Source organism: Natator depressus, chromosome 3 (genome assembly GCF_965152275.1).
Source record: "Natator depressus isolate rNatDep1 chromosome 3, rNatDep2.hap1, whole genome shotgun sequence".
NCBI lineage: Eukaryota > Metazoa > Chordata > Testudines > Cheloniidae > Natator > Natator depressus.
In genome coordinates, this window is record NC_134236.1 from 150,115,402 (window position 1) to 150,135,641 (window position 20,240).

The window sequence follows — 20,240 nt, forward strand, 5'->3', positions numbered from 1 at the left end:
CACCATGTCCCCCCCAGCCTCGGCGGCCGCGGCCGGCGAGAGAGGCAGCAGCACCTCGGCGCCTCCCGAGGAGGCGGAGGGGGCCCGAGAGGAGGTGAGGACAGAGCGAGCTGCCCGCCCCGCCGGGCGGCGGCTTGGGGCTCACCGGCTGCATGCGAGCGGCTTTGCATGGCACGGGCGGGGCAGCGCTTGAGGCTCCGCTCCGCGGGGTCCCGCCCCGGCTCTGAGCGGGCCGGGGCTTTGCATCCAGGTACGGCAGCTTCCGCTCGCGCCAGGGGCCGGGCTGGGCTCGGGCGCCCCGAGGGGAGCAGAGAAGGGCACCCCGCAGTGCAGCCCCTTTCCCGGTCCTGGCTCACTCGGGCCCGGGCCGGGGGATTCCCGCTGGCCGGGGGAGGAGAAGCTCTTATGGGCGCTGGGGGACGGGGACCAGCTGCGAGCGTTGCGGGGTGCAGACCCCCCGGGTGGGGGCGATGGCTGAGAACTAGGAAGGACGGGATGAAATTGAACAAAGGGAAACGTAGGCTGGATGGACGATGCTGGGGAATCCTCCCGCCACAAAGGGCTGGAGCCCCAGGGCCTGGCACAAGGCAGTAGAAAATAGACCTATAGGGATCCGTCCTGCTCTGGTTCCCCGGGGATGGACAGGAGGAGACCTAACGGGGCTTCCCTTGATCTAACTTGTATGGTTCAGTGGGTAGGAGATAGTTAAGACTGGCCAATGGCATGGAGCAAATTTTCCATTGGCGTAAGCATGTGCAAGTAAACTGTAGGTAATGGAGTCCTGCTTCTTATACCAGCTGCAAATTTAGGCTGAGGGGGTCTCTGTAAGGGACTGTGCCAGAGTCCGGTGGGTGGCAGTGCGGACTTGCCACAGCTAGGGGAAGCCCTTGTCTGGCCGCTGGTCCCCCTTAACCCGGTTACCTCATACCTGACAGGGCAGGTTTAGCCAGCCTGTGGGTGCGGGAAGATTTATCTAGGTAATCACCATCCATAGGAACGATCTAGCTCTTTCCTTACCTACAATCTAAACATCCCTCTCTCCATTCTCACTCTTGTTTCATTCTGTGCTTATCACCATGGTAGGTGAGCCTGTACTGCTCTGAAGTGGAAAAACCAAACAAACACAGGGACTGAAAAGCTCTGAGGGGAGGCAGGAGATCTGGATGCGGGGGGACATGCATGGGATAGCATGGAAGGGTTGAATGTTTTGAGAGGCAGAAGGAACAGATGAAAGCACCAGCTTGTTGTTCCTGCCAAGGGGAAAGCACTGGGCACTGACCTGAAAGGTGTTGGCTTATCGCATTAGAAGGAAGTTGTGGTGCCCAGTAAGAACATGGGAAACCCTCTTGGCAGCGTGCCGGGGGCCAGCATATAAGTGCATGATTCCCCCTGAAGGAAGTTGGACTGGCCCTGGGGAAAGGGGGGTTGCTGATGCGGGGAAGCTAGAGGGATTCCCCAGCTGCTGCTCCATGGGGCGCATCAGGGATTTGGGCTGCAAGGGAGATGCAGCTGCTCTTCGTGGGCTTTTGCGGCGGCGGGGGGTGGGGGCGGAGATTGAATGCTGGGGAGGCATGAAGTGCACACTAGGGTAGGCTAGGAGCCATGTGCCCCCTGGCCCCAGGAATGCTGCTGCGCTGTAGTCATCTGGATGGGCCTTCTTGCAGAGGCCAAGCATCAGAGACGGAACAGCAAGGAGCTAGCTGTATGTGCTACAGGCAGCCAGAGGCACGGGGGATGCTGGGGAATCCTTTTGTTTACCAGAGAGAAGCATGTTCACTTATTAGAGTCCCCAGGAAATGAAGGGATGCTGACCAAGATGACCCACCAGTGATCTGTGGGGCAGTGCCATATTGTGAGCATCTGTCTGGGGATTAAATACTCTGGTCTTCTAGCTGTGGGGTTGGTCCTTGCCTGAGCTATCTGTTCTTGGAATACACACAGCCAGAAATGCAGTTAGTCAATACTGTGGGAGAGAGTGACTCCAGCTGTTCTTAACAGCCACAAGCTGAGTAGGGGTGCTGCTGGGAGGGTGGGGTGACAGTTGTTGGCAGCTACATAATCCCAGTATTCTCTGCCCTCCATTTACTTGGGAGGCACACACACACACTTTTCTAAAAATGTGTTTAATTGTGAATGCTTTCGTGGGAGATTCGAGCACCATCTGGAGCAGGAAAAAGAGGGAAGGACAGGGAAGCTATGCAAGTGCTGCACACACAGCTCTGCTGCTGCCCTTCACTCCTGACTTGCACCCCTCCTGCTATTCCAGCCCGGGTTCCCTGCACATAGCTGTCCTGCTGACCCACACTCCTCCTGACCACCTTGCCCCACTTCCATTCCATGACCATTAGTCTCCCAAGTCCAGGGCTTCTGTTGAGCAGATACTGAGAATTAGAGCCAACTGTGGGGTGATTTTGTATTGTAGGGAGATGCTTACCCTGGGTTGGGACAAGGTTCCTCATCTCTTTAAACCTGAACAGCCAGGTCCCCAGAGGGAAGGCTGACTGTGATGCTGCCTCTAAGGGAACTGAGTCGTGTGTGCGTGTGTGTTTTTAAACCAACAGTGTTGTTTTCATGTAACCATAGGGACTGGTGAATGGTGCTGGAATGAGAGCCCTGGAGAATGACAACCTTTATGTGTAGAGCAAGTCTAACATGAGCCATGCCAGGGTTAGCATCCCTCACACATGCCGTCCCCTGCCTTGGGAACTGTGAGAAGATAGTCTAGCTTTTGATCTGTCTGCTGAGGCTGCCAACAAGGATGTCAGTATAATATAATCCAGTTCGGGCTGACAGGAGTGTTTGAGTCTGGGACCAATAGTGCTAAACGCATGAGCTACTCCACTGCTTGAGCTAAAGGAGTATTTCCCTTAGCCAGCAGCTATAGTAGGCTCTTATCTCCTTATCTGGAACCTCCATTAGAGAAGGACAAAGCCCCTTACTCTCTTAGTGTGGGTTACACAGCCATGCTGGCGTTTTTCATAATGTAGAAAGCTGTCCTCTAGGAACCAGGTAGAGATACCATGTGTTCATTTCACATAGGTACCAGACAGCCATCACACTGTGGTGACTTTTGATCCCTACCCATCAGGCCAGACCTGGAAAAGCAACATATCCCCTCAAATGCCCAGTCACCACAAAGGTTAGGTGGAAGCATTGCTGCCTCCGTGCAGAGCCTGTCCGAGGCCTCAGGTCCTGCTGGGGATGGAACATTCTTGCACTGAGATTGGCAGGACATGCTGCTGCATTCACTGTTGACAAAGACCGAGCCCCTGAGGAACATGCCCAGCTCCCAGCTGTAGGTGACCCGTGGGCAGAGCCTGTTGGGGACACTGGAGAGAACGACAGGATACTGGACAACATGGAGATGAAAGTGAGGGGAACTACAGTTGCTCTGCCCTCCTTGATTGTGCGTTGCATGGTCACTTCCCATACAGGGGCACTGATTTCCCCGAAACCTGGTACAATTTCGGCCACTGCTCTGTGTAACCCCAGGGCTGCCTGAGGGCTGGAGGGAATCAAAAAAATTCCTGTCTGCCATATGCAAATTGGGCTGAACCAGTACCACTCCACTTAGCCATGCAGTTCCACCAGGGATGACTTTGGCCCCTCTCCCTATCACACTAACACCCAAGCTCTCAGACTGCGGCCTGGTTCTGCAGAACCCAGTGCCATCCTATCCACGCTGATGAGGTATAAGTCAGATTGGATTCGCTCAGACATCCATTTGTGGCAATTCCAGCCTGTCCTCAACCCCAGCAAGCACTGAAGCCTGGGAATAAACTATGGGTACCTGCACCCATTCTCAAGTAATTTCTGTGGGTAGAACAAACCCTCCCCACATCCCTGTGTAATCTGGAAGCCGTGGTATCACTGCTTGAGCAGGTTCCCTGCAGGTCTCCCTCTGTCCGAGATGCACAGCCTTCCCCTTCCCTCTGCAATTGGCAGCACTGCCAGCCCTGGGTGAGCCAGATGTTTCCTCTGGGAAGCGCCACAGCGAGGGTGTAGGGATGTGAGGCACAGCTGCAGGGTTTGCTCAGATGGGGGCTGACACCCACACTGAGTCAGACAAGGGACAGCCAACCCAGGGGCCAGCCCATTGAAGTCAGTGGGGTTTCCCAGGTGTGACCCTGGGCAGAGTGTGGCCCCTCCAAGTCTTATTCTGGGGATTTGCTGCTGCAGGGAAGGCACAAGACTTATTATTCTCTTATCTGATGTAAGTAAATCTGCAAGGCAGAGCCATGGAAACTGCTGCTAATGACTCCCAGCAGATCAACCTGCAACGCACTGCCCCTTTGCTCCATGCAGGAGCCACCTGAACCCCACGCTGGTGCCTTGGGGCTCATGACTTCAGCATTTTGGAGCTCTCTCTCTGGGACACATAACCCCCTCAAGCCCCTGGCCAGTCCATACTTGGATGACACTGGAAAGCTGAGTGGTATAAGGTCATGGAGATGGACTGGGGGGCAGATGCATGTCCAGAGATCGAGGATGTTCTTTGCTGGTGAGATGGAGGACAGGTGGGAAATCCTTTTCCTAGCTCCCTTGCAGTTGATCTGTTTCTCCTAATGTAGCCATCACATTGGTGGGGGGAGGGGGGGATGTGTGTGGAGGAGGGCAGCAGCAGGGAAGAACTGTTGGTGCAGAGTTGGGCATGGGTTGGGTCCATTTAGGGGAAAGTGCAGGAGCCCAGGTGGCAGGGAACAGTTTGGTCACTTGTTAAGTAGACGGATCATAGACATGGACTGTTTGGAAAGAGTTCTGATCAGAGCAACAAGTCATCTACAGAGCTCAAAGGGGCTCTCAATTGGCTCTGTATTCAAAGTTGGGGCAGCAGTGAAGCTAGGAATGGAAAAGGGCTGGTAAGGCCATCCAGCTGGTCTCCTGGGAGCTGGGTTGTCCCATACAGCCCATTCTGCAGGGCTCCATATGTTGGAGAAGGGGATTCCCCAGATCGCAAGGTCAGGGAACCTTTCAAAGAGTTTAGTCCAAACAATGACTAACAGTGTCATTTTGTTCCTCCACCTCCTGCTCTCCATGTTTCTTTCAGTCACTTCACTGCCAGGTATAAGTTCTGCTTCTGTCAGCTCCTGCAGCAGCCTGTGCAGGTGGAGGAGAGGAAGACAGGGTCCGTTCTGCCTCAGGCATCAGTAGCAGCATTGACTGCTTGCGTTGGATTTCAGCGTCTTTAATCTCGGTGATGATGTCAGAGGCAGAACCTGGGTGAAGTAGCTATTGTGTCAGGGCATGGGAGGTGAAAATAGTAATGTCGCCCTTTGCCCTTCCCATCTGAGCATCTCAAAGCACTTCACACACATCTGTGAACTCAGCCTCCACAGCCTGCTGGGTTCAGGATCATTATTCCCATATAGAGTGGGAAACTGAGGCACAGAGAGGTGAAGGGACTCGATCACGGTCATGCAGCGAGCCAGTGTCCGAGCCAGGGATGGAAGCCAGGAAGCCTGGCTCCTGTCTGTTAGTAGTAGAAGAAGGTGCGGTTGTAAGAACAGAGTTGCTAAGCACACTGGGATGTTAAGTAGTGCAGCCAGTGGAGGATGCTTACAGTGAACTCAGCTAGAGGGAAACCCTGTTTACAATGAAGTAGGGCAAACGTCTCGCCTCATTTCATTGGGCTGCAGTGGGCAGATCACGGCTGCACTCGCAGTGCAGTCTCCACTCCTGAGAGAGAAGCTGTTCTGGCAGTAAAAGGATTTCCCCTGTGCCGGCTTCTTTGGTGTTCTGGACTTTTCCATATCGCCGGTTCTCTCCCTTAAAGCCAGGGGCCCAGAGGAAGGGCCCCACTTCCTTGGTAGCCCCTGCGGGCAGCTCTAGCAGAATTTCCTCTGAGGTGTTAGCTTTGGAGTTGTTGGTCTTTCACCGAGAGTAAATCTGCAGCGTGAGGAGAGCGTGTGTGTGTGTACAATTTGTAGCAGGGTTACTGTGACCCTGTAAAGCACTGCAGTATTTAAATGCTGTGTAGTCCCAGGAGTAGGCTGATGCGTGGACTAGAGCTCTTCTGAACCCAGCTCCTGGGATAAAGGCTTTGCCTGCAGTGCTTCTGATGTCCTGGATAGGTAACTGCAAAGGGCTTTGCCTTGGACTTGCCACAGAACTACCTGGAAGCTTCAGCAAGTGGTGTCTGCCTCCTGAGCAGGGCAGACCACTGAGAGCATGTCACACCCTGCACTGGCCACCAGGTGAAATTCAAGGTGCTGCTTACTATCCCCAAAGCCCCACATGGCCTGGGGCCCATCTTTCTCCAGGATTGACTCCCCCACCCCAATATGCCAATACAGCACATTGAATTATGTGGTTGATTCCTTTTCTCTGTTTGTGAGTTACCTGCAGAAAAGGCCTGATTTCTACAAATGTGCTCATCATTTTCCATTGAACCCCACACATACCTTGAGATTAGCATGGACCTTAAGGATCTGCCAGAGGCCAAGGGTCACCCTGCTCCAGGGCCCTTGTGTTCTGATGCCCTTCCGCATTACAGGAGCTGTCCTGCTACATCATAAAGCAGACTCAGGACTTCTGGGTCAGGCTGTGCCCCATAATCTGTGAGCGGGGAGCTGGGGAACACCTCTTGGGTGGCCCCCTTCTGCACTGTGAAACCTCCCGAGCTGCGAGGCTCCAATGGAACTGCTCTGCTGGGGAGCTGGAAGAGGGAAGCAGAGGGCCCTGAAGTTCCTGGGATGCTGCAGGGCTGCCAGGGAATAGAGGACAAAGGGAACTCCTGCAATTCTACAGGGCAGGCTGAGCTAGGGAGCAGAGCACAGGGGGAATCTGAGAGATCTTGTAATGCTGGGCAGGGCTGAGCTGGGAAAACGGGCATGGGGGTGGGGGCAGAAGAGAAAGCCAGGGAGCTGTTGTGGCTGCACTACAGGGCTGAGGAGCAGAGAGGATTCAGCAGAGCTGTGAACAGGCCCTCCCACTAGGTGTTCCCTTCCTTCTTTCCCATTCTCCTTCCTCTCCCTTTTTGTGTCATTCTTTCACTCCCTGCCTCCTGAGCCCTGCGGATGGAACACTGATGCGATTCTGTGTCATGATTCAGAGAAGGGCTGGGACTTGCTTCTGTCAGAGCTGAAGCTCCCAGCTCCATCACACACAGAGCCAACCCCCAGCTTTTTGTGCTCAGGCTGTTGCCTGGAAACTAGTTCTGCCCAGGCTCTAGAACCCAGCCGGCCCTTCTGTACACACCCGGGGAGTAACTGGCGTTCTTCGTACTCCAGGAGCAAGAGAAACACAGGTTCTCAATGGAAATGTGAAGGGTTTTATCCAGCCACCATTCCCCTCACTGCATGCATCCAGGCTGCATTTCTCTTTGATGTTCTACACGCAGCGCTCTGTGTTCCACTCATTAAAGGCACTCTGCTAGGGTGGGAATCTCACTGCAGCAGAGTGAAGAAATCTATGTTCTGAGCCAAATCCAGGTCCCACGCCACTCAGAGGCAAAACTCCCATTGGCAGCAGCAGGACCAGAACCTGGTTTGTAGCGTCACATTTTGGCAAGTTTTAGGAGGAAGGATCAGCGTTTTGGAGACCAGGTTGGGACTCATGTTCTAGCCCCAGCTTGGGGGAAAGGGGTTGTGGTTAAAGCACTGGATTTCTAGATTCTATTGCCAGCACTGCAAATGATTCATTGTGTGACCCTGAGTCAGTTCCCTCCCTATTATGTGCCTCAGTTTCCACTCTCTCCGGGGTGACACTGGTACTGACCCAGCTCCTGGGAGGGTGAGGGGTTATGAGACTGAATTCATTAGTGTCTGTAAAGCATTTTGGGATCCTTGGATGGAAGGGGCCAGAAGGTGGTTGTTATTGAAACAGCAGGGCAGAGGCTGTGCCCATTGAGTTTGCATGCACACTGCTGACAGTACATTCATTCACGGTGCACCAGGACAGGGGAAGCACGCCAGGGTAAGAAGCACAGGCACAGGTTCCAGTCGGTGAGGCTGGACCCACAAGTTTTACATACAGTGAGCTTAGCTAGGTGCACATGGGCAGATCACAGTTTAAGAGCAACGACGGCCATGGGCCAACATTTCAGGTTTTGTAAATGGTGGGAGACGGTCATTACCTGTGCACCATCCCCTGTGCACCTCCTCATGGCACTGCATCCACCCAGCCTCAGTTTCCCCAACAGAATTTCCAGCCGGCTCTGGTGGCTTACATGGCTCAGCCCTCTGACCAGGTCACCACGAAAGTCCATCCCCCTTCTGGGGTAGCAGAATCCAAAGTTACAGTCCAGAACGAACACCAGATAAAGGTGTCTTTGTCCCAGCTGGGCCTAGTTCTGAGCTCCTACAGTGTTATTTGTTCATCCCACAACCCACGTCGCTTCAGGTGAGGCACCCCCTGCCATGACCTGGCTTAAGAACCATCAGTGTGTCCCAGGTATATCCAAATAGTCCCGCGTCAGGATCTCCCTTCCCTGCAGGGAAGCTCTGACAAGCAGTAGTCTCATTCAGTGCCTCACTCCAACTACTTTTCTTTCCCCAAGTGAGAGCTGTTGGTCTGGTTTCCTACCCAGGCAGCCCCTAACTGAGCCAGCGCTCTTTTTAGCCCCTTCCTTCAGGCCTGATATCCACTACAGGAACAGCGGGGGGGGGGGGGGAGCTGAGTGAGCTCCCAGTAGCCCGTTAACCCTTTCCAGGTCGGTGTAGGGCTTGTAAGCCTCCTGACAGGAGTCACAAAAGAATTTAAATGCAAATGGCTGATTCTAGATAAACCTCATCAGAGACCCAAACAAATAACAGCAGCATCAGTGGGTGAGTACACGGATACCACTGTCCATCATGTGGACCAATACTGTCTCATGATTTCCTTGTACTCCCCCATCTATGCGTCTGTATCCATCTTCTGTCTCTTGTCTGATACATAGATGGTCAGCTCGTTGGGGCAGGGACCATCATTTTGTTCTGTGTTTGTACAGTGCCTAGCACAATGGTGTTCTGGTCCATGACTCGGGCTCCTGGGTCCTATGGTAATACAAGAAATAATACTACTAATGGAGAAGGTTTATCTAGACACAGCTGCTTGCCTCATGTTAATACAGAAGAACCAGGAAATGAAACTAGCGAAGAGAAGCATACATAGTGAACAGACAGCATCAGTGCAGCCAAATCAATGAGGTGTTAAAGTTTCTGTCCATTTCAATAACCTCAGGTGCTGTCAGCAATGCAGGGAAGGAATTGAAACAAATAGGGGATTATTAGTTTGACTGTGTTGCTGTAAATAATGTTTTAGAGTCCTATCACATTCTTCATCCCAAAGCACGTCATGGATTGGGCATATGAAGGGACTGCTCCCCTTTCTGCTGAAATGCAGCCACCTCTGGGGTGGGATGCCACAGCCATACTCAACCAACACTATATTTTATAGGAGGGGAAGTGAATAAGAACACTATTGTACACTTACAGGGCCACATATCATCCAGTCTTCAAAGTACAGGGACTAGGGCACCATTGGAGATGTTGAGAGGGAGACAACAAGAAGAGAAAGGGAATATTTTTGGCCAAGGGCACTAGGGCAAACCGTGATTCTTAGAAAAAGTGTAGTGGGATCTTTACCATCCCTGAAGATCATTTGGGGTCATGTCTGTAGGGGCTCATCCAAATATAGAGCTATTTACATACACTGTCAACTGCAGGGAGCTCAGCTTCCCTATCACAGAAAAACAATAACATAGAATTGCTGCACAAGTTCAGCCCAGTGGTCCACCTAGCCCAGTATCCTGTCTGTGACAGTGGCTAACAAAGGCTGTTTCATAGGAAGGTGCAAGAAACTCTGCAGTGGACTGTTATGAAATTACCTGTCCCCAGGTGAAGTCTCCTCCTATCCCTATCAGTTAGAAGCTGATGCATGCCCTAAAACAGAACGGTTTCTATCCCTTCTATTTTTGTCTCCTCTCTAATGTAACCCTGGATGTTTTCATTATGCACATAAATGTCTCATTCTGCTAAGCTCTTGACTTGAATGTTATGTCTTGTAGCAATGAGTTCCAGAGGTTTAATTGTGCTTTGGGTATAAAACCTGAGGCTATGTCTACATTACAGAGCCTATACCAGCATAGCCCCATAATGCAGACACAACAGATGCCATCAGAAGTTTTTCTGATGGCATAGTCTAGGAATACCACCTCCCTGAACGACATTGTCTATGCTGACCAATTTTCAGAGTAGCAGCCGTGTTAGTCTGTATTCGCGAAAAGAAAAGGAGTACTGGTGGTGTTAGTCTCTAAGGTGCCACAAGTACTCCTTTTCTTTATGCTGACCAAAGCACTTTCTGGCAGCATACCTGCATCTACACTGGGGTTTCTGTCAGCATAGCTACATTACTGGGGGGGGTGGTTTTTTCACACCCCTGACCAATATTGCTATGTTGGTATAAGTTTTAAATGTTCACTCCTTTGTGGCCTAAAACATGGAGAAGAGGAAGAGAACTAAAGACATTCACACGTTATAATAATAATGGACAATGCATCAAAGCGTCTCCGCTTGCATAAGCTAGAGGAGAAGAGCAAATCTAAGATCCCAACACCCCTTAATGACTGCTTTGCTATCAGCTCACAGCTGGGGTCCCACAGTCTGCCTCCACTTGTCTTCCTGGACACTGCTGTGTTATTTGATGTGCATAGATTCACGCCCCAACTTGCTGCGCAATAACTTGCCCTAGGAACAACCCCTCTAAGTAGGGTGCGGCTGGATCAGTGCTTGAATGGGACATCTTCCAGGAAGTGGTGTAGGTTCTTCATTGGGAGGTGCTCTTCCTGAGTTGTTACCAAACTCCTAGTAGCATGGCGTTACGAGGTGCTGCAGTACAGGTGCTGTGTTTTAGATGGGGCGTAAAACTGGTATCCTGCCCACGTCTGTTCGGTAAAGATCCCCGAGCAATTTTCTCGAGAAGGGTTTTCACCCCAGGGTCATAGCTAAATTCCTCAGTGCTTGAGGGGGGGTAGGGGAGTTGCATGCTAAAGGCCACTGTTGCAGTGATGGGGGGAAACTTGCACATTAGAGGTTACTCTTGCAGTTCCCGGGGTGTTGGGGAACTTGCACGTGTGAGGTCACTGTCACAGTGCCGGGGGGGAACTTGCACGTGTGAGGTCACTGCCATAGTGCGGGGGAGCTTGCACAGTAAAGGTCATTGTCGCAGTACGAGAGGGTTGGAAACTTGCACTCTAGAGCAGCGCTTCTCAACCTATCTGATGTGAGGGACCGGCAATTTTTTTCCCCAATGTGCACGCAGACCGGCAGCCGATGGCTCGGTCCGCGGACCACCACTTTGAGTAGCATTGCTCTAGAGCACTGTTCCGCTTGCAGTGCTGTTTGTGTCAGGCATCGTTGGAGGAACAGCCATAGGGGGATTTACAACCTGTTGTAGCTCTCCCAGAGAAGGGCCTTTCCTGCGGCTGGCAGGTTAACAGCTGGACTGCCATACGTGCAGACAGCTGCCCTGGGAGTGGAATTGCTGCTCAGGGGAGCACCTCGCTGATTTATACTCATGGCAGGCAGCGAGGAGTAGGGGAGGCAGCCACTTAGCCTGGGGCTGGAGCCTACAGCAACAGTGAATCATGGCAGAGGCTTGCAGGCAAGCTGGGCAATTACCGTTCCCAATCAGAGGTGGGATTGCCCTTCCCTAGGTGTCCTGGAAGACTTGGCATTGGCTTCAAGTGACAGGGGAGAGGGAGGGATCCTGACTTCTCTGCGCTTTGATGCTAGTTCATGAATGGAGCAGCGAGACCACAGTCAGTCTGGAGGGTGGGGGGTCATATGTCCATATCTTCCAGGCAGGGACAGCATGGTCTGTTCGCATTTACTGGGAGAGGAGGGCACGTGGCAACCCTGGAATGGCAGGAAGTGGGCACCGACTCCCAGTGCGGTAGCCAGAGGCTGCACAATATGGGAATTGGGCATCAGTCACACAGAGCATCATCCTGAGACGAAGCACAGACCTCTGGCCCGTCTTGCCAGCCAGCTGAGAGGATTATCCCTGAGGAGTAACCTCTGAATGGGATCTGTTGCCTCTCTGAGGACAGCAATCTGGAATTAATTCTTTAGCCAGTTAATTGCAGGAGTGAATCAACGCTCTGTTCAGCGGGCTGGCTTTCCCCTTTCTGCTGCAGGCTATTAACTTCTCCCCCTGTTCTCTCTCCCCCTCTTCCCCGGTTCTCCTGGGCACCTGGAGCAGCAGCGACCGGTGAAGCAGTCCCTCAGTAAGTCCCTCTGCAGAGAATCCCACTGGAAATGCCTGCTGCTCTCCCTCCTCATGTACGGCTGCATGGGAGCTATGACCTGGTGCCATGTGACCAAGGTCACCCGGCTGACCTTTGACAGCGCCTACAAGGGCAAGTCCATGATGTATCACGATAGCCCCTGCTCCAATGGCTATGTTTACATCCCCCTGGCCTTCCTGGTGATGCTCTACGTGGTCTACCTGGTGGAGTGCTGGCACTGCTACATCCGCAATGAGCTGCAGTACAAGGTGGACGTAGACAGCGTGCACGAGCGGGTGCAGAGAATGCAACAGGCCACCCCATGCATCTGGTGGAAAGCCATTAGTTACCACTATGTCCGGAGGACTCGGCAGGTCACCCGCTACCGCAATGGGGACGCCTACACCACCACCCAGGTGTATCACGAGAGGGTCAACACCCACGTGGCGGAGGCCGAGTTTGACTACTCCAACTGTGGGGTCAAGGACATCTCCAAGGACCTGATGGACCTGGAGAGCTACCCAGCCACTCGGCTCCGCTTCACCAAATGCTTCAGCTTTGCCAATGTTGAGTCCGAGAACTCCTACCTGACCCAGCGCGCCCGCTTCTTCACCGAGAACGAGGGGCTGGACGACTACATGGAGGCCAGGGAGGGGATGCACCTCAAGAATGTGGACTTTAAGGAATACATGGTGGCCTTTTCAGACCCAGACAACCTGCCCTGGTATGTGTCCCACTATGTCTTCTGGGTGGCTGCCCTGCTGAGCCTGTCCTGGCCTCTGCGGGTGCTGAATGAGTACCGCACCTCCTACGTCCATTACCACGTGGAGAAGCTCTTTGGGTTTGACTTTGTGGCCGTAACACCAGCTGAGGAGCGCTCCTTCTGCAGGAGGATGCCCCGTGTCAACACGGTGGACAGCACTGAGCTGGAGTGGCACATCCGGTCCAACCAGCAGCTAGTGCCCAGCTACTCAGAAGCCGTCCTGATGGACTTGGTGGGGCTCTCCAGCTGCACTAGCTACTCTGCTTGCAGGTACGGGGGCTACCGGCAGAACTGTGAGCGGTGCCACAGGACTATAAGCAGCTCGTCCATTTTCTCCCGCAGCGCCCTGAGCATCTGTAACGGCAGCCCCAGGATCCCCTTCAGCAGCAGCCGCTTCTCGCTGGGCCGCCTCTATGGCTCCCGGCGCAGCTGTCTCTGGCAGAGCCGGAGCGGGAGCCTGAACGAGCAGAGCTGCCCGACCGAGCAAACCCGCCTCTCCAGCCAGGTCACCGTGGAAGAGGAGGACCCTCCTGCTTACCAGGATGCCCTCTACTTCCCTGTCCTTATCGTGCATCGCAACGAGGGCTGCCTCAACCACGACCACCGTCACCTCCATCGGAATGGGTCCTGCATGGAGACCTCACTGTGAGCGGAGGGCAGCAAGGATCTCCCTCTTGATCACCGTGTCTCCAGACACAGGGACTTGAGAAGGGAGGGGATAGCCAGGAAAACAAGGCACCAGTGCCCCACTCAGCATGTGGGATGGAGAGGTCACTGCTTCTTGGTCTCCAAGGATAGGCTCAACAGCTGCTGCCTTTCCTCCCAGCCACATGGCCCCTTTGATGTCATGGAGGAGGGGATGGCAGCAGGATGGGCGAGCAGCAGCACCACCTGTGGCATGGCACAAAATGACAGGCCGATGACCAGATGCAAAAAATGGTAGAAAGGAAAGGACTGAAGGAGGGAGCTGGGTGCTGTAGTTTCAAGCTCGGACTCAAAAGGCCCCGGCTGGCTGGAATAGTGCTAAATGACAACTACCACCCACCGCCCTGCTGCACCCGTGACCTCTGCCCCTCTCCCACAGCGCTGCAGACTTACTCTCCCGCAGAGGGGTCCTGCATGGGGCCAAGAGGATCAAGGTCTGGCAGCGCATTCCCTTTGGAGCAGCGATTAACTCCTCATGCGCCAAAGATCCTGGGGCACCCGGGCCCATAGAGCTGAAGGGCAGTTTAGAGGAGATGCTTAAAACCACAAGGCCAACTCTTTCCCCCCTTTTTTTGAGACTGTGCTCCGACTGTTACACTGTCCCCAGCTGCTGGGATGGGCATCGCTGCCAGATGGCTCCTTAGAAAGCCTCAGCACTCCAGGGCCAAGAATCGGCATCCCCTAGGTAAAGCTTATAGCCAAGTACTTTTCCATTTGGGGTTGCAGAAAGCAGGAAGCAACAGGGAATATACCAAGGAAAGGCCCTACCTGGCATTAGAGTGCAGTCACAGCATGAAGCCAGAAGGTCTGGCAGGAGAAGGCCCAGCCTGCAAAGCAAACCAAGGAGACCTTTGTGTGCTGGGCGCCTTCTGCAAGCCAAAGACACCCTATGGGGAAGGGGTGAGTTGGGCAGCTGGGGACCCCAAGGTCTTGAAGTGAGTGAGGTCTAGTCATAATTAATTCAGCCAAGCAAGGAGCCTGGCGTCCAGGGAGGTTCTGTTAGGTTCAACTGCAGTTTACCTATGAATAATAGAAGAGCAGGTTGGCGGGTCTCGGGGAGAGTAAATATTACATGAAGTCAAGCTGGCTCCAGGCTCCAGTAACTAATATGAAGGGAAGCTGGGTTTGGCACAGAGTTCTGAGGGCAAAGAGAGGCTGGAGATGGGAGAGGGGTGGGGATGTAGAGAGGCCCAGAGTTTCTGCTGTCCATGCTGGTGAAGGGAAGGGCTGCTAACAATCTGAAACAATGCACCCCTTTGGCCCATGTGGTTACAAAGAGGGCTCCTCTCAGCATGATCCTCAGCTCCTGCGCTCCACGCTCCTCTCTGAAGGGTTTCCACTGGCTCCTTAGGGGACTATTGTATGCAACCTGCCCAACAACCTCTTTAGGGTGCCTCCCTCGTAGCACAGACCAATGGGCAGAATCCTCTGGCTGGCTGAAAGAAACAATCCCATTGACAATACTCCACAAAGGCCATGCTCCCAGGTTCCATATAGAGTCTGCGAGCAGGTTTATCGGAGCTAAAAGAACCCACCAAGCGCTGAGGGCAGGAGCCAGTTCCCTGGGAGCAGCTAAACACCGGCAGTGGTGGCATGAATGCAGCTCCCTGCCCCGCTGTGGGTGGCAACAGAACCTTCAACTCAGGTGTCTGCAGCAGGAAAAACCACACCAGTTCACCTTTCAGGTCCCAATCCTATGATGGGATCCGTGTGAGTGGCCCCCTGCATTAACATAGAGCCCCATTGGTCAGTGAGGGTCCACCTATGCAATCCAATAGCAGGATCAAGGCCTAAATGGGTCACTTTCTTTAAATTTCTCCCTGAAACTAGTGCATGTGGGTGAGATCTCCTGCTAGGTTGGGCTTGTGGGTGAGGCCATCAAGAGCCGATCCTACAAACTCATGCTCCTGCAATTGATCCTTATAGACATGAGCAGTCACTTGAAGTCAGTGGTTCTACTCGCCATGGGTCAGGGTGGCAGGATCAGGTCCTCAGAGAGCAGCAGCAATGGCCACACGAGGCATTTCTTCTACGCTAAACTACAGAGGGTGGTTAGAAATAAGGGGATTATTTTGGAAAGTGCTCAAGGAAACCCAGGCTGGCCCATTACATGGCTGCAGTAAGTTGCCTTTGTCCCACGGTCACATCACACTGGGGTCTGAATGCCACCGTTTTTGTAACCCTGGAACGGACTGACCACGGTTGCCCGCCTTTCACCACTTCACATGCACATACCTAGGGATCGGCATCTCAGCAGGCTCCCAGTCCTGAAAACCCTTACTCATGTGAGGAGTCCTTACTGGAATCAATGAGGCTACTCGCATGAGGAAGGATTTGCAAGATCGGGCCCATAAATATTTGGTGGTGGGAGGGAAAAAGGAAAAGTAGTCAAGGCTGAACTGTATTTTTTGTAGAGATCTTTCAAAGTCTGTGCTAGGATGTGATAAAGGGGTGATGAGATAGTGCCTCTTAGGCCCACAAGCTCTGGGCTGGTTCTGTCTGTATTGCCTTCTTCATTAGAACATCACCGCACCTCTTGAACTCATTATAGGCTCACCGGTTTTCCTAAGGCCCCTTTTCCATTCAGCTAGCTGATCTGTGCCTGTTGAATGGCCAAGTTCTGGCCTTGGCCAGTGATCCCCACAGTCCCTGCTGTCCATCAGCCCTGTTGCATTCCCATCATCCACCATGGCAGAGAACGGCGTGGAGCAACTCCCACCATTAGCCAGCAGCAAGCTTTGAACCCAAGAAGCAGCATGGTCCTCCACTGCTTGAGCTAAAGGAGTAACTCCAGTAGCTGGCAGCAGCAGTAGGCAGTACCAGGTTTACAATGGCACCAGAGGTGCCATGGAGCCGGGCCCATGCTCAGAAAGGGCCCTGGCCTGCTCCGCTTGCACTGTGCCCCAAGACCCTGCTGGCTCCCCGCCGCCCACCACTTGCTCCTCTTGGCCTGCCTGCCGGCTGGCCAAGAGCTCCTCTCCGCTCCATGGCCCCATCCCCTGCTCCTCTCAGCCCCTGGCCAGACCCCAGTGCACCTCTCGCTCTGGGCAGTCTCTGCTTCCCACCACCTATGGCCTAGGGGTGTTGGGGGGTGGGGGCGGCTGTGTGGCGTGGCATGGTCCCACCCCTGAGGGGAAGGGGCACGCTAGCAACACAGGGCCGGGCAGGCCACTGTGTGTCTGGCAACTGCTGGTTTGTAAATAGTGCCCTGCACTGGGCTGGGCGGAGGGAGGCCACCCCTGCCATGCCATGCCCCATTGCCCTTGGCTGGCCCCTCGTTCTCAGGACCAACCTCCCTGCGCCATGCTCCATTGCCCTCATGGAAGCCCACAAATATGTTTGGTGCCGGCCCCGCAAAAGGTTAATCCGTCCCTGGCAGCAGGACATGTCTATCCCTCTGCAGATCAGCTACAGAAAGGAGACAGGTAACACACACTGAACCATGTGTTACATTTGGTTCAGCCAGACCTCCCCCGGTCCATTTCTGCATGTCATGCTGCTGTACTGTTTCACTGATGAGATCTCAGTGCCTGTAGCACTCCCTGTATCCCAGCACCACTCCTCAGGAATGCTGTTGTGTTGGTCGCTTTCCAGAATCTGACCTACCTTTAGGGAATTTCTCTAATAAGAATTAATACTTCACTAACTTCTCCCCTCATTTCCAAGATAAAGATCTTTCCCCGTGTTTCTAACAGGACCTGAGACCGTTGGAGCTGAAAGAATTTTAAACATCTCATTGACTTTCCCCCCATCGCTGATGAAGTTTATTCTCTGTCCTTATGCAATGAAATTAGGCTGGTCAGTTTCACACTTTTTTCTAGTCAGTTTCACTTGTTCTCAGGTACTAAAACAAAGACTGAAACTTTTTTAAACCTCATCGTTCCATTCAGATTTTGTCTTGTGAAACTCCCCTCCTCCCACTACAGAACCTACATTTTGGGCTTAAATGGCAGTGGCCCTTTAAGAGCTGGTAGGTATAAATAACCAGGCCCTAGGCTATCCTGCTCTTCTGTTTCCATTGTTGTCTGCGCGCTATGCAATGCTTCTGCCAAACCCAGACCTGGTAGAAGTGGCTACAGCTCCACTGGCTCCTCTTATACCAATTGACTTTGGCTGCCAGTGCCTCATTCGCCTCTCACTCAGGGCCCAGTGCAACTCCTGTTAACGTCAATGGAATAGCTCCTAGTGACGTTAATGGGAGATGATGGAATGTGCCCTTATGCCTTGGTAGAGGAGTATCCCCACTGAAATAGTGGAGTTAAAATGGGCTGTGACTGGGGTACGTGAGAGGGGACTCAGGCTCTCTTGTCCTTCCCCAGCTGTTCCATTTTAAAGCTGCTCATGGCTTAGGTTAGGCTACACTTGCCATCTTTCTGTGGCCAGGTGCCTTAGATCCATACATTTATCACAGGGGTCGGCAAGTCTTTCAGTTCCCCTAGGAACGGCGGAGCCCACAGAGCAAGGGCAGGTTAGAAAGGTTTACTTACCCGCATCCTTTATCGCCAGTAGCAAAACTCTGCTGCCAAACACTCTGCCCATGAGCTTTGTCCAGTCCCTGTTCACACCAAGATTCTTTTCCCCTGGGTTCAGGTTCATCTTGGTCCTTAGATAGCTCCATTTTCACCCACACCACCCTCAAAGTGTCATTGGGGAGACTGTCCTACCAGCCAGCAAGACTAGGCTTCCTCTAGATGCTGCTGCTGCTGACTTGGCCAGAGGGTCTCTGCAGAGTGATGGGAGCCACCCACTGCCCCAGCACCTGGGACTGAACAAACTCCCCCCACAACCAAGTTCATGTTTCAAACACAGTGTCCTCATGTGGCACCATTAGGCTCGCTAATGCTGCTGGGAGAAGTTTGGCCCCTCTGACTGGAATTCTCCACCACCAAAGCCTGAGCCAAGGTTGTCCAAGATTGCTTGAAGCCCCTCCAAGCTCTCACCCTGCCTACCCCTCTATGGACTGAGGTGTTGCCTCTACAATGTCCCAAGCCCCTGCCAGCCCCAGGGGGAGAAAAGGCAGGTTCAGTAATCAAACCCTGGACTCCCACAGAGCAGCACTTGTACTGGCCCCACTAAGCCACTGCTGATTTGGGGGCACCTTTAAGAGTAACTTGACATCTCATAGGCCAGCCCCCGCTTCTCCTTCAGCAACAGGGAGAAAAGCTGCCACCTGGAGTCTGATCTCCCACCATGAACTCCACCCATTTCTGATCCCCACTTTGAGAGGAAGGCAATTAACAGCCCTATCTCCCCTTTCCCCTGCAAATCTTAGGGCTAGCCCTGAGCCACCCTTTACCTGATGGTGTTGGCAGCGCACAGGGAGGGCCAGGTGCTAGGATACATGGGGAAAGCTTGTGCCATAGAGGGGAGATTAAGCACTAGGCATCTCAATCTGATGAAGAAAGGGCAGGCGCAGCCTGTGTGTGTGCGTGTCTCTGTGTGACCGCACCCAACAAAGCCTCTAACCAGCTCAGCTCTGCAGCCCAGCTGCCTCCTCCCTGCTCTCCTGCTGTTACCCATTAATAAATCCAGCTGTCCACTTGAGTTAAGATTCTCCTCCCCCATCAGATAAGAGATTCTCACCGGGTAGTGGAGGAGTCCCCTGGGCTGGGGGGGGGGGGGGGAGGGGGAGGAAATGCTGAGATCAGACATGCCAGTGGCCAATTAATCCCTTTGAAATCCAGCAGCTTCTCCAACACGCTGCCTTTTTTCTAAGCGCTGCTCTAAGGCAGATGGTAGCATGCAGGGCCAGCGCTCCGGGGTATCTGCCCATCACCCCTGTATCCTTCCTGCGTCCCTTTGCGCTGGCTGAGAGTCTGCTGAACAGATGATGATGGGAGCAGTGCAGCCGCTAGCCAAGGCACTGGTACACACTAGAAAGTACCCTGACGGGAATGGTCACCCAGCCCGGGTTCCGAGGGGGACGGATCAGAGCAGCCCCATCTATATGTGTCTCATGTGACTTTCCTGGACCCCACCGAGAAGGATGGGGGGGAGGGAGGAACTCCATCCGCTCTCTGGTTCCCTCCTCCCCCAGTTCTGAGTTACAGTGGAGCCAGGCATGTGCCTGGCCTGAGAGTGTGAACAGGGGCTAGGACAAGCCCTTCCAGCTCATGCATTTCCCTCCCTGGGGCAGGACAAGCCACGGTCATGTAGGGAGACCTGGCTGCCGACTCTAACAGCATAGTGGATGTGCCACGTCTGGGCATGGGAGCGGAGCACAGCCAAGGGCCTGAGGGGAGCAGGGATGAAGACAGGAGATGGCCTGGGCTGAGGATGAGAAACCTAGAGAGGATGGGCTTGAACCAGGGACTCACAGCGGTTGCCCCCCCCAGCTTCTGACAGGCCTTTTAGTCCAGCCATTCACCTGGGGCCTCAGCTAAGAGTCCAGTGCACCCCCCCTTACACCCATATTCCTTTCCCGGGGGGCTAGGGGGAGAGAACAGCAGCATCCAGAACGGTGCATGGGTTTATGAAGGAGTGAGGGGGCTAGTACATGTGTGTTAAACATGTATTAAACAGGAGGAACGAGGAACCTACAACGTGTCCAGTCAGGCCCACATG

At 53.5% G+C, this 20,240-nt stretch overlaps 1 protein-coding gene across 1 annotated transcript; it reads left to right on the forward strand.

Annotated features, from left to right (window-relative positions):
* The first annotated feature begins 4 nt into the window (after positions 1-4).
* TMEM151B (transmembrane protein 151B) lies at positions 5-19,260 on the forward strand. Its single transcript, XM_074949084.1, has 2 exons — positions 5-94; positions 12,184-19,260. The coding sequence occupies exons 1-2, from the start codon at positions 5-7 to the stop codon at positions 13,618-13,620; spliced, it is 1,527 nt and encodes a 508-aa protein (XP_074805185.1). The 3' UTR covers positions 13,621-19,260.
* The last annotated feature ends 980 nt before the right edge of the window (positions 19,261-20,240 follow it).